Raw genomic sequence first — 16,704 nt, forward strand, 5'->3', positions numbered from 1 at the left:
TAGGAATGATGAAACTGAAATGCATACAGACCCAGGAGACTGCTTTCTATTCCTCCTTGAGCTCTTTCTGTTTACTGAGTTTCAGTGCTGTACAAGCACAAGAAAACATCTTGCATCTGGAAAAATTTGCCATCTGTTATCAGCTCCAGCTCAATTCAGTCTCTGTTCTTGTGGCAAACTGGCCCAGAGCTGTTTCAATGCCCTCTCTGGCAGAAGCTATGGGGAATTTCTGCTCAGCTTTCAGGACAGAAGGCAAATGCCTTCACAGTTAGGTGTCACTGAAAATCCCAACTGGTCACCAAAGATGCAGAAACACAAAATTCTAATATAATGCATGCAACTGACATTTATACAGTACCTTTATAACATAAAGCACATGGATTGTTTATCACCACTGTGATGTGATTGGTATATTCACCACAGCCAAGGCTTCCTTCAGCTTTGCTCCCACTAACTGATAACCCAGAGATCTCCACCAGTAATTCAAGCTCCCCCTGTCTTGCAGAGGTTCCACTGACCTGTGTTTCCCACTCTCAAGCCTCTGGACAGTCCAGTCTTGTAGCCCAGATGGACAGGTGTGTGACAGATGTTTTGCTGAGAAGAAGCCTTAAAAAAAAAAGTAATTTCTCTGCATACACTGAGAACTGGCATCCTAAAGAGAAATATCTGTCTTCCATTTTCAGTGGAGTTTAAAAGCACTTACCAATGGTAAAGAAAATGAAATTTCATGCTTCAAGGCTTAAGTTGATTGCATAGCAAGGCTTTGCTGTGTGCCAGGGACAATTCTTCCTCTCTGAAATGATGTGGAGGCAGATGGATGTGTTATGGATCTCCTCCCAGCTCCCTCCAGAGCTGAGACTGCAATGAACCTATTTCAACATTATTACTTTGTTAGTGTAACACAGAAAAAGACTTAAGAGCATCTATAAACATTCCCTTTGCCCCCCCTGGCCAGGGAGCATCATCTAGTGCTTCACACAAGACTGGTTGTGTGAATGGGGAACAGCCACAGGGCCAGGTCCAGCTTTGGAATCCGCAGCTGAAAGGAGTTGCTGCTGCTTCAGGCATCTCTGGAGAATACAGGAAAGCAGAGCCATGTATTCCTTACAGGGAATACATATATTATTGCAATTATAAAGTAGTTTCAATTATCCAAAATGACGTATTTAGAAACTTTCCTTTAACCGAAATCTTTCACCCTAAGACAAACAGAAATGTTGAAATGTGAGACCTTTCTGTCAAACAGAACCTCTCTGTTGTGGCATTCCACATCATAGTTAAAGCAATGACACAGAAATGATTTGTGTTAAGAAACCCCCACTGTGAGAAGGAATCTTGAGTCAGGGCACCTTAGTGAAACCAACTGTATTCATTCAGTGAGTAACATGTGGGTGATTTCCTGGGATGAGCCTCATGACAATCCTGGTGCTTGAGAGCTAAACAGGTACTAGTGTTAGGACAAGGGGGAATGGCTTCAAACTCAAAGAGGACAGAATTAGATGGGATATGGGGAAGAAATTCTTCCCTGTGTGGGTGGTGAGGCCCTGGCACAGGGTGCCCAGAGAAGCTGTGGCTGCCCCATCCCTGGGAGTGCCCAAGGCCAGGCTGGATGGGGCTTGGAACAACCTGGGATAGTGGAAGGTGTCCCTGCCCCTGGCAGGCGTTGGAATTGGATGAGTTTTATGGTCCCTTCCAACCCAAACCATTCAGTGATTTTATGATACTAAATCTCTCAAAGAGAGATTTTATAATGAGCACACAGAAAGGACAATGTACTTTTGAAAGTGCCCCTATATAACTGACAAAAATTAAGAACAAGCTTAAAATATATACGATATATTAACAGGCAAAAGGTATTTATTTTTATTTAAGTATTTTCTTAACCAAAATGGAGATATCCAAAGCTAGATCTGGAGTATTCTTTCTACAGCACTTTTGGACATGACTGTGGCATGTCCATGCAAGATATTGCCTGTTCTTTTTCTCAAATCCACTGCTTGGGGCATTAAAAGAAAGATGTCAGGTCTGACTAATTTAATTCATAGGTGTGTTTTGGGAGAGCCAAACCATTGCAGTTGTTTGTGTAACACCACAGGCCAAAAGTGCATTGCAGTGATAAACAGATCCTGATCCCATGGCAGTACAAATCACAATGAACTCATGCATTTGAGACGGTTTACAACTGGCAGTAAAAGATGAGGCTGGAATCTGGCACAGGGACCACAAAAGAATGAACAAACTACAGGAGCCAGATGAGATCTGTCCAGCACGTGTGCAGGGCTCAGGAGCACACTGCAAGGTTAACCCTGTGCTGCCTGCTTAACTGGGAGGGTTGGCAGGCTGAGGCTGCTCATGACCTGTGTCCTGAAGGTGAGCTTTGCAGCGCCCCAGAGATGAACTGGGAGGCTGCAGAGGTGGGCAGGGACTTCCCCTTCCCTTCAGGAAGGAGAGGAGACAGGAGTTTCCCACTGTGCTCTCAGAGCCAGTCAGCGGCTGGATTGTGGGAACTGATCGCTGGAGTAAGAAAGTCCAAACCAAGAGCAGCATTCAGGTGTCTGCTGGGGGGAAGGAGGAACAGCTTCATTCCCTGTCTGCAGCTACAGCACTGTAATTACATGCTGTGGTGAAAAACACAGCCCCCTTTGCTGCTCAGCAGAGAAATTGAAATCCAGAACTGCTACGTACCAGAAAGTCAGCTCTGCTTTGTCTGCCTTGGAAAACATCCTCTCTGAAAACATCTTCATCACCCCCATCCCTGCAATCACTGAAGAATGAGAACTGAAGGACTTTTTCAAGTCACTCTTCCTTCATTTTTACACATTTCCAGAGCCATTTTACATTCCTGCTGGTCACACTGCTGGGTACAAGTGTGCAGGTCCCCTGCCAGGCGTTTCCTTGACATGCCAAGTGACACATCCTAAGTCCACAGAACAGATTAAGGTTTATCTCTAATTAAATGGCTCACTGAGTAAGCTTTAACAGGATGAAGGAGCCAGGAAGAATCAGAGGTTTTGTTGGGGAGATGCCCTGGTCTAGCACTACACAAACACACATGACTTGGTTCTGTTGAAAAGCATGTTAACACCCTTCCTTCCCACTGGTGTCAGTGCCCCAGCTTTACTGTGGCAAAATTTCAAAACACTCATTTTCCACTCTTGGAACCTTTAAAAAAAATTATTTTCAGTATAAATTTACACTTCTTAGAGACAAAAATTATATTTGGAAGTGAGCATTGAAAGTAGCAAAGATTTTCCAATGCATTCAATGCTAGAAATGGTTGGAGTTTCACTTTTGGAATGTCCTTTGTCAGTGTGGAAAAAAACTGTTAGTCATTGTATAATGAAATTTTCAGATCTTAAATCTTCAGAAAGATAGTGAACTCATAATTTTTTGAAGAGATGGATTTGAGTGTGCTCTTCCCATTGCTCTTTTCAAATCAAACTTCATTTATTTTGCCTTGCAAGACGGGCACTAATTAAATAAGTATTAAATCAGAAATACCCATGGAGGATTTAAAATGATTGGTCAGGGGGACACAGATCATGCCTGATAGAGGGCAACAAAATGAATATATGGGTCTTGAAAAAATCTTTCCTCAGTTGGTACGTTAACCTACAAAATAATTCTGTTAACAAGAGAAAGCCATGAAGAGGCCGAAAAAACACAGAATCCAAACCAAGTCCTGATTGTGACCAGAGTGCTCTGTAGTGCCCTGGCTCTCTTTCACTTTTGTTTCTATTCTTTTTGAAAGGAAACTCCCTCAAATGAGATAGGACCTCCCTAAACAGCTAGAATGAATAGCCACAAAAACTTCCTTCAGCAGGCAGGAGTCGTCATCCAAGTTAGCTTGCCACTTTTGCACTGATTCTAGTTAGCTTGCCACTTTTGATCTGATTCTACTTACCTGGCCACTTTTGATCTGATTCTACTTACCTGGCCACTTTTGAACTGATTCTACTTACCTTGCCACTTTTGAACTGATTCTTCACACGACTCTCTCAGATGAAATTTCATTCTTAGGAATTTATGAACCCTGATAAAGCAGAAGGAGTCCAAAGTGCCACAATGACTTTCCTGAGAAGTCATGGGAGGGGACCATGAGCTCACTTCTGAAAGATGTTAATCTTCTCCATCTGACATTTGTGTTGGAATTACCCAGATCTGAACTATTTTGGCACACAGATTTAATGTTTCAAAGAGCCAGACAAATAAAGTCTCTGCTGCCACGTTGAACAGGGACTGGGGGATTATTTTGCTACATCAGGATGGAAGAAAAATCAATTTTCCTCTAAATGGTTGAATACAATGCAGTTATACTCTCTAAAGATGATCTCAATAGTCAGGGGAGATCTTGATTTTAATTTTCCCCATGTAATTATACTGAGACCTCCCACCTGCATCCTGGCATTCAGGTGTTGAGCAGGAGCCAAAATTTCATCACATCCTGCAGCCAACAGCACAGAAGTGACCTGACTCAAATGTCTGCACTTGGATTTGAAACCCCAGTTTTCCATGGCTGCACAGCCAGCAGAGGTGCTACCTCTGCTGATTTAAAAGTGACAGCAGATAATTATGGATTTGCTTATAACCCAGTCTGTGTGAGGTGAAGGAATCAGAACCCCAGGGAAAGTTAATGGACACATCCTAAAGCATAGACATGCCTTTGGAAAACACCTATCTGGGCAGAACAGTTTGGAGAAAAGCTTGCAAGAAGGAGCCTTAGAGGTTTGCAAACCAACCAACCAAACCCCAAAGTACCATTAGATAAAGAAAGCTCAAAATGTACCTGATGTCCATGTACTGTGGCAATAATCATGTCATGACCAGGGTGTAGAAGCACTGGCAGCACTGGGAAGGAGCTCCTGGCACCAGTTATTGGCTCGCAAGCACCTTTCTGTGAGGTTCCAGCTCCACAGGAGAAGCTGCAGAGGATAGGACACGGATAGGGCAGCTCATGAAAGAAAAGGAGCTATTGGAGATGATGCTCAGAGGGCTGGAGCACCTCTCCTGTGAAAAAAGGCTGAGAAAATTTGGTTTGTTCAGCTAAAGAAGACTCCAGAGAGTCCTCAATGCAGCCTTTCAATCACTTGTTTTTAAAATTTTAAAAGTTTAATAGTAATAAAACGGTTATAAAAATAGTAATACAATTAGAGTAATAATAATTTGGACAATTTGAATTAGGACAATATGAGACAATAGAAACAAAGAGTTACGGATGTCCGGGTACCTTTTTCTGGGCAGCACAAGCCCGTAAAAGGACACAGTTAACAGAGGATTAACCCTTAAAAACAATAACCTGTTGCATATTCATATGCCTCACACATGATGCATAAATTCCATTCAAACACAGGATTTTGTCTGGTCATTGTCAACTTCTTCCTCTGAATCCTAGCAGCACCTAGGAAGAAGTTCATTTCTTCTGATAAGAGGGCAATAAATTCTTTTTCTCTGAAAGATTTAGGTGTCCTGTGGCTGCTATCTCACTGCAAGTCCTTTCTTTAAAAAAAGTATCCTACATAGCATAGTTTCTATTTTAACAATTTTTATAACCTAAAACTATATGTAACACACTACTTAAGTGAATTAATACAGCATCACTTTCTAACACAACACATATAATATTCATTTTAATATTTGCAAAAAGCCAATCATAAAATATGCATTTTTCACAGGGGCTTATAAAAAATATGAGGACAGACTTTTTATCAGGACTTTCTTCAATAGAACAAGGGGTAATGGTTTAAAACTGAAGGAGCATCGATTCAGATTAGGTATAACAAAGTTATTTCCAATGAAAAGAGATTAACACTTAGGGTGGTGAAAAACTGGCACAGGTTGCCCAGAGAAGCTGTGGAAGATTGAATGTTTCAAAGACACATCCCTGGAAGTGTCCAAGGCCAGGCTGGACAGGGCTCGGAGCAGCCTGGGGTAGTGGAAGGCATCCCTGCCCATGGCGGGGGGTTGGACGAGCTGAACTTTAAGGTCCCTTCCAACCCAAACCAATCTGTGATTCTAAGACTGTCACACAATTGAACTCAGGAAACCCCGTGTTTCTCTGCGCACGTAACCGTAGCCTTAATGTCTTCAAAAAAATAGCTTCCACCCTTCTCAGGTGGCAAATTCTCAGAGTTTGCTCGGAGATGCTCCAGCAGCGCTGAGAGCGGAGACCGCCCATCTCCGCAGCGACCCCGCACTGCGGGGAGGCGGCACCCGGGAGGAGAGCCCGGGCAGGCGGGGAATGCAGGGCGGGAAAGCAAGGAGAGTGCGGAGGGGAGCCAAGGAGGGGAGGGCTAGAACAGAGAGGAGGGAGGGCACGGCCGGGGAGGGTCCCTCCGCGCCGCCCCGCCCGCTCCATCCCCCGGCGGGCGGGGCGGCGCGGGGTTGCATTCGCCGCGGGACAGCGGCCGTGAGCCCCGGAGCCCCCCGAGCCCCCAGCCCGGCCCCAGGATGCTGCCGGCGGGCGGCTCCAGCCCCGCGCAGACCTGCGGGGCCGTGCTGGTGGCCGCCGTGCTCCTGCAGTCCGTGTGCGTGGCCGTCACCTTCCTGTACTTCACCAGCGAGCTCCGACAGGTCTGTGCGGGGCTCGGCGGCGGGGGGAGCCGCGCTGCCCGCTCTGTCCCCGGGACAGGCCGGCTGGCTGGGCGGGGGGATGCAGCGGCACCCCCGGGCTGGGCTGGGCTGAGCCCCCGCGGACAAAGAGCTCCGCTCGCTGCTCCCCTTTGTCTGCAGCGCAGCCGGGCCGGGGTGTGCGCGGGGAAAGAGTTCAGAGCCGGGGCAGATACGGAGTGTCAGAGTCGAGGAAACAAAGTTCGGCGCTTTAGCAGGAAATGTGTTTCCCATTAGCGCGCAAATTCGCCGTCTCATCACTTTTGCGGTGCGGGAGGGCTGGGTGGAACAGGCGCTGTCAGCTGCGCCGCCGAGGAGGACTGGGGAAAGCTCAAGTGCCCCGTGGATGCTTCCCGTAGGATAATGCATGGTTTCAAGACTGTGACTAATCCTGAAGGAACTGCACCAGACGGCAAACACCGCTGCATTCCCCAGAATAACTTATAAAAAACCCATTGTGTAGTCTAGATGCTTTGGTCTCCTTGCAGCCACCCTTGAGGCCTGGCAGCTGCTGCTTAACTCTTCCCTCTTCTTGCAAAACATCATTTACACTTCAAGAAGGTTGAATTTAGTTGATAGTCCAGTGTGTGTGGTCCTGCTTTTCAAGGACCCTTGTTACTCAGGATTTCCATGAGTGTTTTACCCCAAATTGACTGTCCTGCTGTGCCTGGATGTTGCTACTCCTGGCACACAGGTAAACCTACCTGCAGGTAAGTGTTCTGTATATCCACAACTTCAGAAAGTATTGCATAAATGTAAGTTACTGTTGCATATGAGCACTCAGTAGTGCATAATTAATTACATTATTAATAATAATGTAGGTATGCATATTATGTTATATATGCACTTATTCCACATTAGATTTAATAGGTGGAGTCTTCTGAGATGTCAGAATTCTCTGTGAGGCAAAGGGAGTGTTCTGCAATAGGAGCCAGTGCTCATACTTTCAAAATGTATAAAACAGATTTTCCTGCTGAATTTTTAGCTGTGGCTGTCCAATGGGGGAGTCACTGAAATCTGCTCACTTTGTGAAATCAGGTTACACATGATTGCTAATGAAGAAAAATATATAAAGTCATCCTCCTTTGCTCATGCACACAATACAGAGTCCCTTGCTAACAAACGTGCCAATCTAAGTAATTAGTAACCACACTTATCTTTTCCTTCCTTCTATTCAAACATGTACACCTGGGACACAACCACATCCCAGGGACTTGCCCAAAATACAACTCTCAGTTCCTGAGGAATAACAAGCCTGCATTTGTTGTGAAGGGATAAATCTGTCCAAAGTGAAGATGTGCTGGACTGCAAACAAACGCTGCTGGCTCTGGAGGGGGTACCTTAACCACATATTCCTGCATTTGCCATTTGGTGCACAGGAAACAGGAAAAAACTCACCTAGACACAGCTTGATACTCCACATCCACATGGTGCATGTGGAATAAATCTCTGTAGATAAACTCTGATTTTTAGCTGCATATTTTTCTTCCCTCTCTTTTGTTCACCAATACTTGCATTTCTGCACCTTCACCAAATCACTGTGGCTGCACAGACAGCAGGTATTTCTGTCTTTACAAAAAGCATGCTGCTAACTAGCTGGGCTTGTCCACTACAGCTGTAGTAACCTGATTAGGACTAGGAGTTTGACATTTGTGTAACTGTTTTGCTTTAAGAGGAAGTACTAAGACAATAAAGTTTTTATGCTTCAGGATACAGGGCTGAAAGGAAAACAACCTCAGGCTTCCTTCTCTTTCAAAAACAGTCCAGTAAGCACTCCTAGCATAGGAGAGAGGCTCTACAAGATAAGATTCTTGCAGGAGTTGTGTCCTCAAAGGGTTCAGTGCTGCAGGTAAACCTCATTTGAGTAAATCTTACAGGAGAAATAGCCGTCCCTCAGTTCCATCATGTGCTGCTGCAGGGTTGCATTCCCTGAGGTTTCAAACTGCACACAAAGTAAGGCTCCAGTGCCAGGACAGTGAAGCTGTTTTGGGGAAAAGTGAGCAGGTGAGGTGGAGGCAGAGGGCTGTTTGCTCCCAGATGGGAGGGCAGAGCTGGGAGCTGAGCTGTAACAAGTCTACAAGAGATTTAACAGTAACCTCACAACTTGCCTACGTCTGGCTTTTTATCTTAAACTCGTCAAACTACTTTTTTATAGAAGCTCATTGTGTAGTTAAATGGGTCAGAGCCTGTAGTTTTACCTTCATAAGCACATAATATTAATCACTTGGAGATCTTGAAACCTGATTTAAAAATACCACTGCACTCCTTGGCAAAGACACAAAAGCCCTCACAAACACACTTTTCCTTTTGCTGCCTACAAAATACATCATTTCAAGTACTAGCTGAAGCTCAGTGGAATCTGCTGCTGCAAACTGAAGGTGGGACTTGAAGGGGGTGAAATCTCCTCCCCCTGTAGCAGGAAATCTCTCCCTAAACACCTTTGTTTTCTAACAGCCAGGAAAGGCATGGAGAGTGGAGAAAGTTCACCTGTTGCTTTCCATACCCCAGTCTCAAGGACAGCTAAAAACTGGTGCTCTTGGGAAAAAATGCATCTGTTTAGCAAACCAAACCAAGCTTCTTTAACACAACAAAAGACTGAAATTTAAATGCTACTGCCAGGATTCCATCTGGATGCTTTGCATGTTTCTTGCTGTCCTCTCCAAGTTCCCGTAGTGCTTTGCTGGCTGCACAAGGCTGACCAGTGTGTAGCTGCTGCAGCAGGAGCCCAATTCAAAGCAAACAAGGGCTGCTCTCAGGTCCTGTGCTCCCGCATTAACCAACAGCGCCAGCTGGAGTCGCATCCACGGGGAGCTTGGAGAGAGATTTCCACCAGGAAAACCCTCCCAGTCACATTCCCTTGGAGCCAAAAGCAGTTTTGCCAATCTTTTCAATCTTTGCAGAAAACAAAAATGTTTTCTCCGTGACTAGAGGATACAGATAGGTATTTGGTATTTTCATGTCAAAAACATCCAGCATTATAATATTATTTGGACTCAATTGTCATCTCAGTTGTCTGGATTATTAGGACAAATGGTGTTAGGAGAGAGCCTAAACTGGATATGAGGAGAATATGGTACAGATATATATAACAGCAAAGGTCTGGATTATAAAAGCAATTGGCAGAAAATACAGCATAGAAAATACTTTTAAGTTCTAGGATTTGATTTCATCCTCAATAATTTGTTTAAAAAACAATATTGTGCTAAAGAAATGTTTCTAATGCAGAACTAGAGAATCTAAAGAGTTTCCAACATCAGGGATTTGGGTGTTGAATTTTCACAAAACGTGTTAAGTTGAATACTGGATACCAGATTTATGCCCATGCAGATAATGCAAGTATATTTTTGCATGTGAGGTCTGCCCTCATATTTAAATATGTCAGATCAGGATGAATTAAATCCTCTTGTTCATATAGCCCTACTTGCACCATACTTTAGAGAAAAGTGTGTTTCTTAGAACTTAGTGAATATAGTGACATACCACAGCTGCAAACACCTGGATGAAAACTCCTGGCTTTTCCCTGTGCTGCAGCTCCAGGACTCGTACTCCAGGAGCGGCATCGCTTGTCTCACCGGGGAGGAGATCGGGAATTCCATCCAAAACCTGGAGCTCATCGAGAGTGAAGACAGAGAAGCTGATCCCTGCTGGCAAGTAAAGTGGCACCTGGGAAAGTTAATTAAAAAGGTATTTGGGAGCAGTGTGCTTGGTGTTGTTACAGCTGAAGGAATCCTAATAGCAGAATAAAGGAGGCTCAGATTGTTTTATTGCAAAGCAATTGTCAGGCCACAGCTCCAGCTGCAGTGCTTGCACTGAGGCAGAGGGAAAAACAACCCACAAAAGTGGTTTCACTGCATTCAGGAAATACTAAAGCAAAGACTATCAGCTTTTACTAAGCAAATTCCAGTGATGGGTTGGCTTATCTGAAATACCTCAGGGTAAAGGGTTTCTGCCTGACCATACAGGTCAGGTGCTATCAGAGCTGTGACTGCCTCTTTGGAAATACAGGGAGACTGGGCAGAGAAAATGAGGTTAAATGAAACACAGGGAGATGTACAAATGGGCCTAAGGAGTGGTGCAGTCACGAGCTGTGTGATGCAGTGATGGAGGAAAGAGCAAGTGGGCACACAGCATCGGGCACAGCACCTTCCCAAAGAGCACCTCCTGCACGACTTACACACCGTACACATCATTTTGGCTACAGAGAACAAAGTCAGTCTGGCTGAAAAATCACAGGGGCTAAAATCTCTGGAATGGCTTTCAAAATCAGCACATAAACAAGCTCATACACAGAAATTATCTCCTGGCTGAAATTTCCTGGCAAAAACAGCTCTTGCAGTCCAAACCAGATTCTCTATTTGTATTCAGAGATCTCAGCTCCTGTGGTGAAGCTCTGCCAGTGAAGTCCCTGAAGTCCTGCACAGAGAAAGCATTGTTTTAGTTGGTGGATGTTTACACATCTAATATACCTACTAGCTCCCTGATTGCTTAGAAAAAAGTAGGCTGGGAGCCAGAAATAAGTTACAGTTACAATAATACTACTATTACTATTAGGATAGATGGATAAATAGAAATGTGGCAGGACAAAAGCCATCAATAATTGGCAATACAGGCCTTATTAGCCACCCAGGTAAAGCATCACCACACTTGCTGCTGCTGCACCACTGTCCATACCAAACTGGTTTGTTTCAACAGTCAGCAAACAGTTATGAAGAAGGGGAATGCACAAAGTGAAATATGCTGGATTAAGAGCTTAGGTAGAGGTATAAAAATAAATTTATTTTAATTTCTCAGATCCAAGACCCTGTAGTTCACACTGCCAAATATTCTGCAAATGGAAGTTGGTGCTTGGACACTTCTCTTATTTGAGAGAAGCATGAAATTCAGATTTTTCAATAGACTTATGCCTGAGCTCTTAAAAATGTTTTCCCATGCCTTTCATCACCTAAAAGATGTAAACATACAAATTCTTTATTACAAGAAACTAATAGGTGTTTCTTTTCCCTGTTTGTTTGTTGATCAAATCCAGAAGCCCCTTTAGTCATAAGTAAAAAAAGGTGTGTTTTTTTCCTGCCCCTGTCAGCCTCAGCTGACAAGCTAATTCATTTTTACTGTGTTTATTGGCAGATGATGTCAAGAAGCTACGAGGAAAACATATCTGCAATCAACGGTATTGTAATAATTTTATTATCTGTGATAAAAAGGAGCTGCTAGTGGCACTTGATGTGTAATGACTTGATTTTTTAAAAGTGCAGAAAACTGGCATCAAATCCTTGTATGATCTAAGATTTTGTACTGGCATCAAGTCATCAAAAAATGATTACTTATTACTAGAAGGTAATTTTTTTTCAGAAGCCAGAATTACTGTCAAGTGGTTAGAGCAAGGTAACCAGGGTGCATGCAGAGGACTCAGCCTCTGGATCTCAGTCCCATGTGTATGGGGGATGTTTAAAAAGCCCTCCCAGTACCCCAGCTCCTGGAACATGCAGCACAGAGCTGCAGAGATCAGTTAAGGAACAGGTCTGCTGAAGCTCACACTAAAGATGCTGCATGAAAGCATTACAAGTGGAAATTCACAGGGAGATTAGGAATATTTAACCATAAAATTGAGTACTATGGAGTTTTTTGTCTGTTGGTAACTTGAAGGCAGAGGGAGGAGATAAAGAATAAAGAAGCACATAAAGACATTTCATGAGCAAGCATGAAAGCAGAATTTGAGCCTTATTAGCCAACAATCAGCCATCACTCTACGATTCAGTCAATTAAAAAGTGACATAGCTACTCCTCAAAATCAAGTCAGGTGGAACAGATGTGCTTTCTAAAGCCCTTGCTTCTGATGTGGGGTTTTTTTTTCCTTCTAGTTGAGAGGACTCTGACACTGCCACACACGGAGGGGCAGCAGCCGCGCGGTCCCACCCGCAGGATCGCGGCGCACCTGACGGGCAGCAGCAGGAGGAGCTCCCTGTCCCCACGCAGTAAGGAGTAAACCTTTAACCACAGTTAAAGATCACTGAATTAATTAAATTACTCTCCCATTGCTAGCCTCAAAACCATTTTTAATACTTGTCCTGAGTTAGTAGTAGGAAACAAATTGTCTTGTCCCAGACATTGGGTTTTTTCTGCTAAGTCCCACCAAACAGAGAGAAAGCCCATTTCCTCTGGGTACCTCCCTAGCTCTTCTTTTGGAACCCTCATTAGGGGGAAAAAGAACTTTAGATGTCCTTCCTAGTGTTAAGTTTTCCTCTTCTCTTTCATTTCCTTCTGTTGGTTGTGCAAGTCCCAGCTGCTATGGTGACAGACCTATTAGAAATGTGAGACAGACAAGAGAGAGACTTGACATTCAGGCCATGTTAATGAAGGGCTTGCTCAGCTTTCTGCAGCTTCAGAGGGGATCAGACACTAATGGATATTTTAACTTTGTTACTAAATAAAAACATAATTTTCCCCCCTTATTTGGGAGCACAAGTATTAAAAATAAAGGCAGTTAATGTTCTTTTCCACATAAAGCTTACTTATGGACCATCAGATTGTTGTGGGAATGGACTTAATGAACTGCTGAGAAGAGCAGGTTTCCTTACTCTGTTATGAAAAACCAGGCTCCTCAGCTAGCAGACACTTGACTTCCCTACCTGTTTTTTAACTTAACATTTCTCTCTCTTTTTTTTTTTTTGCAAGTAAATCCCGTGCCCAGAAGAGGAATTGGACACAAAATAAACAGCTGGGAATCATCAAGAAAAGGCCACTCCTTCCTTTACAACGTGGAGCTGAGAAATGGCGAGTTAGTGATACCCCAGACAGGCTTTTACTACATCTACTCACAAATTTACTTTCGCTTCCGTGAAAACGAGAACGAGGACTCAGACTTGTTGGGACAAATCAGAAACCCCAAACAGCTTGTCCAGTATGTTTACAAACTGACTAATTACCCTGAGCCCATTTTGCTCATGAAGAGTGCAAGGACAAGCTGCTGGTCTAAAAAGGCAGAATATGGACTTTATTCCATCTATCAAGGTGGTGTGTTTCAGCTGAAGAGAGAGGACAGGATTTTTGTCTCTGTCAGCAACAGTGACATAGTTGACATGGACAAAGAAGCAAGTTTTTTTGGAGCCTTTATGATCAGTTAGAACATGAAAATCATGACCCCAAACGGCCCAGTTTTTTCTAGTCAGGAACAGCTTAAATTCCTATAAAATAGGGGATCACAAGCAAAAGCTGCATCAATACCAAAACGAGCAGACTGCCCTTTCTCACAGCTCACTCACGCATGCCAAGTTCTGTCCCAGCAGCCAGGAAGAGCAGCAGCAGCTGGCTGTGGCAATGCTCTGTGCAGGCACAGGCAGCCAGGCTGGGAATGTGTGAGGGATTCACAGCCCTCAGGTGATTCCTCTGACCAGAACCCTGGCAAGGTAAGGGCTCACCAGCAGCAGAGATGCTCCAGGCTGGCTCGGCTGTGGCACGAGGGATGGCGGATGCTCCAGGTCTAGCTGCTCAAGGCTGAGACTGGATATCAGATTCTATTTGTGCTCTCCACTGGGACCCTGTTTTGAATATGTCACACTGTACATACTGTACATACTGTACCCAAGTGCCTGTGGAATTCCTCCCGAAGTTTTTTGAACAGGAGATTTGCAGAAGCTGCACACCTTCATCTCATCTAACAAAGCACTTAAGCACCTAATTAATTTTAAGCACACAAACAGTCTGACTACACCAGGGTATCCACATGCTTGAAATTAAGTATGTGCTTAAGAATTCTCCAGGATCATGTCTTGAGTAAACACATTTGTCTTGTGCAGGATATTGTACATAAGAACAGCTGCTGGAATGGCACTGAAGAGCTTTTGAAATCAATCTGTGTTTTGATCAACATTTTGTAACAGTGCCTGTTTACTTAATTACTCTGCTGCAGACATCTCATTAGGCTCCCAATAAGTTCAGTAATGCAGTTGCTGTTACAGTTGTTGACAGCAAGAACTGGTTCCAGAAAAAAAAAAGGTGGGTTTCTGTAAATATTGAATTCTGTGAGAAGTTTGCAGCAAGTTAGGCATGACAAGATTCTTCCATGTTTATTTGTACTGGTCTGTGTTTGGTAGGATGTAATGTAGAATAACACACCCCAATGACTAACATTTTAAGGAAAACAGGCACAACTATCTGTACTTACAAATATGCTGCTTCTTTAGATAATGCTATAATTATTTGATTTTATTTTTTGGGAATGGGTGGAAAATTCCCACAATGTTTTTTATAAAATACATTTTTTTTTTAAAAATGAACAGCATATTTTTTAACTCTATGAAAATGCCTATTTTGTGTTAAAAGGATTTGAAAGCTTAGACTATATGGGCTCAATGCACAGCAAAAGTCAGGTAGTGTAAATCAGCACATCTGTAGCATTGTCAGTGGAGGAATAGCAAATTGCACCATGAATGCATTTTGCCCAGATTTGCAGGAATCAGTGGGAAAGGTGCAAAAAAAAAAAGGAGGGAAAGGAATACAGTTCTGCAAATGTTACTTGTGATGTCAGGGTAAGGTCTGGCTGTCTATTGTATGAATACACTGGGGTTGCCGTGGGAACCCTCCCATTCACCTGCATGCTGTAATTAAATCACAGCAGCCCCTGCACATGGGCCTCACCAGTAAACAGGCATGGTTCATCCTCCTGCCCACCAACAGCAGGGGATTAACAGACACAGCCCTGTCTTCATCTGGACATTCAGACAAGCAGGGACCTTGGCTCACTTAAATACTGTGTTGGACCAGCAAGAGAAGAATTTCAGGAATACCCTTTTGGCAGATGAGAGCCAAGAAACACCAGAGTAAGCTGAAAATAATGAGGTTTAACTTCTGCCTGCTGTTTAACCGTGTCACACGTGCTGTGTTCAGTGGCAATCAAATATGTGAAATTCTTCACCATGTACTGGAACACTTTGGTCTTCCTCCTTCTCAAATCATCTGTTTGGACAGAGAACAGAAAACATTTCTGCAGTTTTCTCTCTGATTTCAGTGTTTAATTCAGAAATTTTCTTCCAGCTGGAAAGGCTGGAGAACAGGGCCATTCCCTACATACCTGTATGTCTGCTACCTTGGAGAAATGACTTTTGTAGGTTCTCCTTGCACATGGACTGGGCTTGGTGCTTTCAGCACAGGACTGACCCCTGCTATCTGATTTGATCACTGCATGCAGGGCATATTGCAACAGGAATCACACCAAATAGTAATTTTCTGAGTGATCTGAAGGCATGTATGCCAGATGTTATCTTGGGGGAACATTATCAAGGGATATCAGACAGGACACCTTTAAAGAAGAATGGAAAAATATAGCAAGTTCTGTTTGTGCTGTGTCCTGACTCACACTTTTCATCTCACTTTATGCTGAATGACATATGTAGCAAATTTTTATAGATTGTATTAACGTGAATATTGTAAATTTTTCTACATGACTTTTATATAAAACGTTTTTACTGAATAGTTATTTAGTCTCACAGTGATTATTGGTGTCATCCTATGGCTTCCATGACAACCCTGTCTTAGATCATTTCCCTGACATTGATTGGTATCAGATATAATCCACTAAATGCCAGAGATGGTTGCAATGCAAAGGACAAAATGCAAGCCATTGAGCAATGCCATGTTGTGTAATTCCATGTCACTGGCTTCCAGATCCCAGCTGGTGACCAGCATCTGGGAGCAGTAGGCTGAAGAAACCCCCGAAAATGATCTTGTGACCAGAGGACAAAATTCTGAGCATTTCCCTTGAGGTACTTCTCATGTTTCTGGGCTTTAGCAATTATTTAAGCACTGGGAATTGTTATTTAGTAGCAAAACATCTGATCTGTACCCATTACCAAACTACGGTAGAAGATGTTTGTTCAGCCTAGAGAAGAGAAGGCTCTGGGAGACCTTACAGCACCTTCCAGAACCTGAAGAGGCTCCAAGAGAGCTGGAAAAGGACTTTTCACCAGGGCACAGAATGACAGGGCAAAGGGGAATGGACTCACGCTGCCAGAGGGCAGGATTAGATGGGATATTGGGAAGGAATTGTTCCCTGTGAGGGTGCTGAGGCCCTGGCACAGGGTGCCCAGAGCAGCTGTGGCTGCC

The 16,704-nt window shown here is 43.7% G+C and overlaps 1 protein-coding gene and 1 long non-coding RNA gene across 2 annotated transcripts in view; one reads left to right on the top strand and one right to left on the bottom strand.

Annotated features, from left to right (window-relative positions):
- Positions 1-10,222, bottom strand: part of LOC132331875 (uncharacterized) — a 40,880-nt gene extending 30,658 nt beyond the window's left edge. The window contains exons 1-5 of the long non-coding RNA XR_009487695.1: positions 10,087-10,222; positions 4,787-4,922; positions 2,686-4,074; positions 704-869; positions 519-606 (exon numbers count right to left, since the gene is read on the bottom strand). This is a non-coding gene — a long non-coding RNA (uncharacterized LOC132331875). The remainder of the gene's footprint in view (positions 1-518; positions 607-703; positions 870-2,685; positions 4,075-4,786; positions 4,923-10,086) is intronic.
- TNFSF10 (TNF superfamily member 10) lies at positions 6,369-16,078 on the top strand. The gene is made up of 5 exons (XM_059855763.1): positions 6,369-6,570; positions 10,138-10,290; positions 11,731-11,773; positions 12,465-12,578; positions 13,279-16,078. Exons 1-5 carry the CDS (start codon positions 6,448-6,450, stop codon positions 13,725-13,727), a joined length of 882 nt encoding a protein of 293 aa, XP_059711746.1. The 5' UTR covers positions 6,369-6,447; the 3' UTR covers positions 13,728-16,078.
- Positions 16,079-16,704: the final 626 nt, after the last annotated feature.

This window comes from Haemorhous mexicanus, chromosome 10 (assembly GCF_027477595.1).
Source record: "Haemorhous mexicanus isolate bHaeMex1 chromosome 10, bHaeMex1.pri, whole genome shotgun sequence".
NCBI classification, from domain to species: domain Eukaryota; kingdom Metazoa; phylum Chordata; class Aves; order Passeriformes; family Fringillidae; genus Haemorhous; species Haemorhous mexicanus.

Coding starts and splice junctions, on each gene's coding strand:
- TNFSF10 (XM_059855763.1), top strand. CDS start 6,448: ATGCTGCCGGCGGGCGGCTCCAGCCCCGCGCAGACCTGCGGGGCCGTG. Junction 10,291..11,730: donor TGGGAAAGTTAATTAAAAAG/GTATTTGGGAGC, acceptor GTTTATTGGCAG/ATGATGTCAAGAAGCTACGA. Junction 12,579..13,278: donor GAGCTCCCTGTCCCCACGCA/GTAAGGAGTAAA, acceptor TTTTTTTGCAAG/TAAATCCCGTGCCCAGAAGA.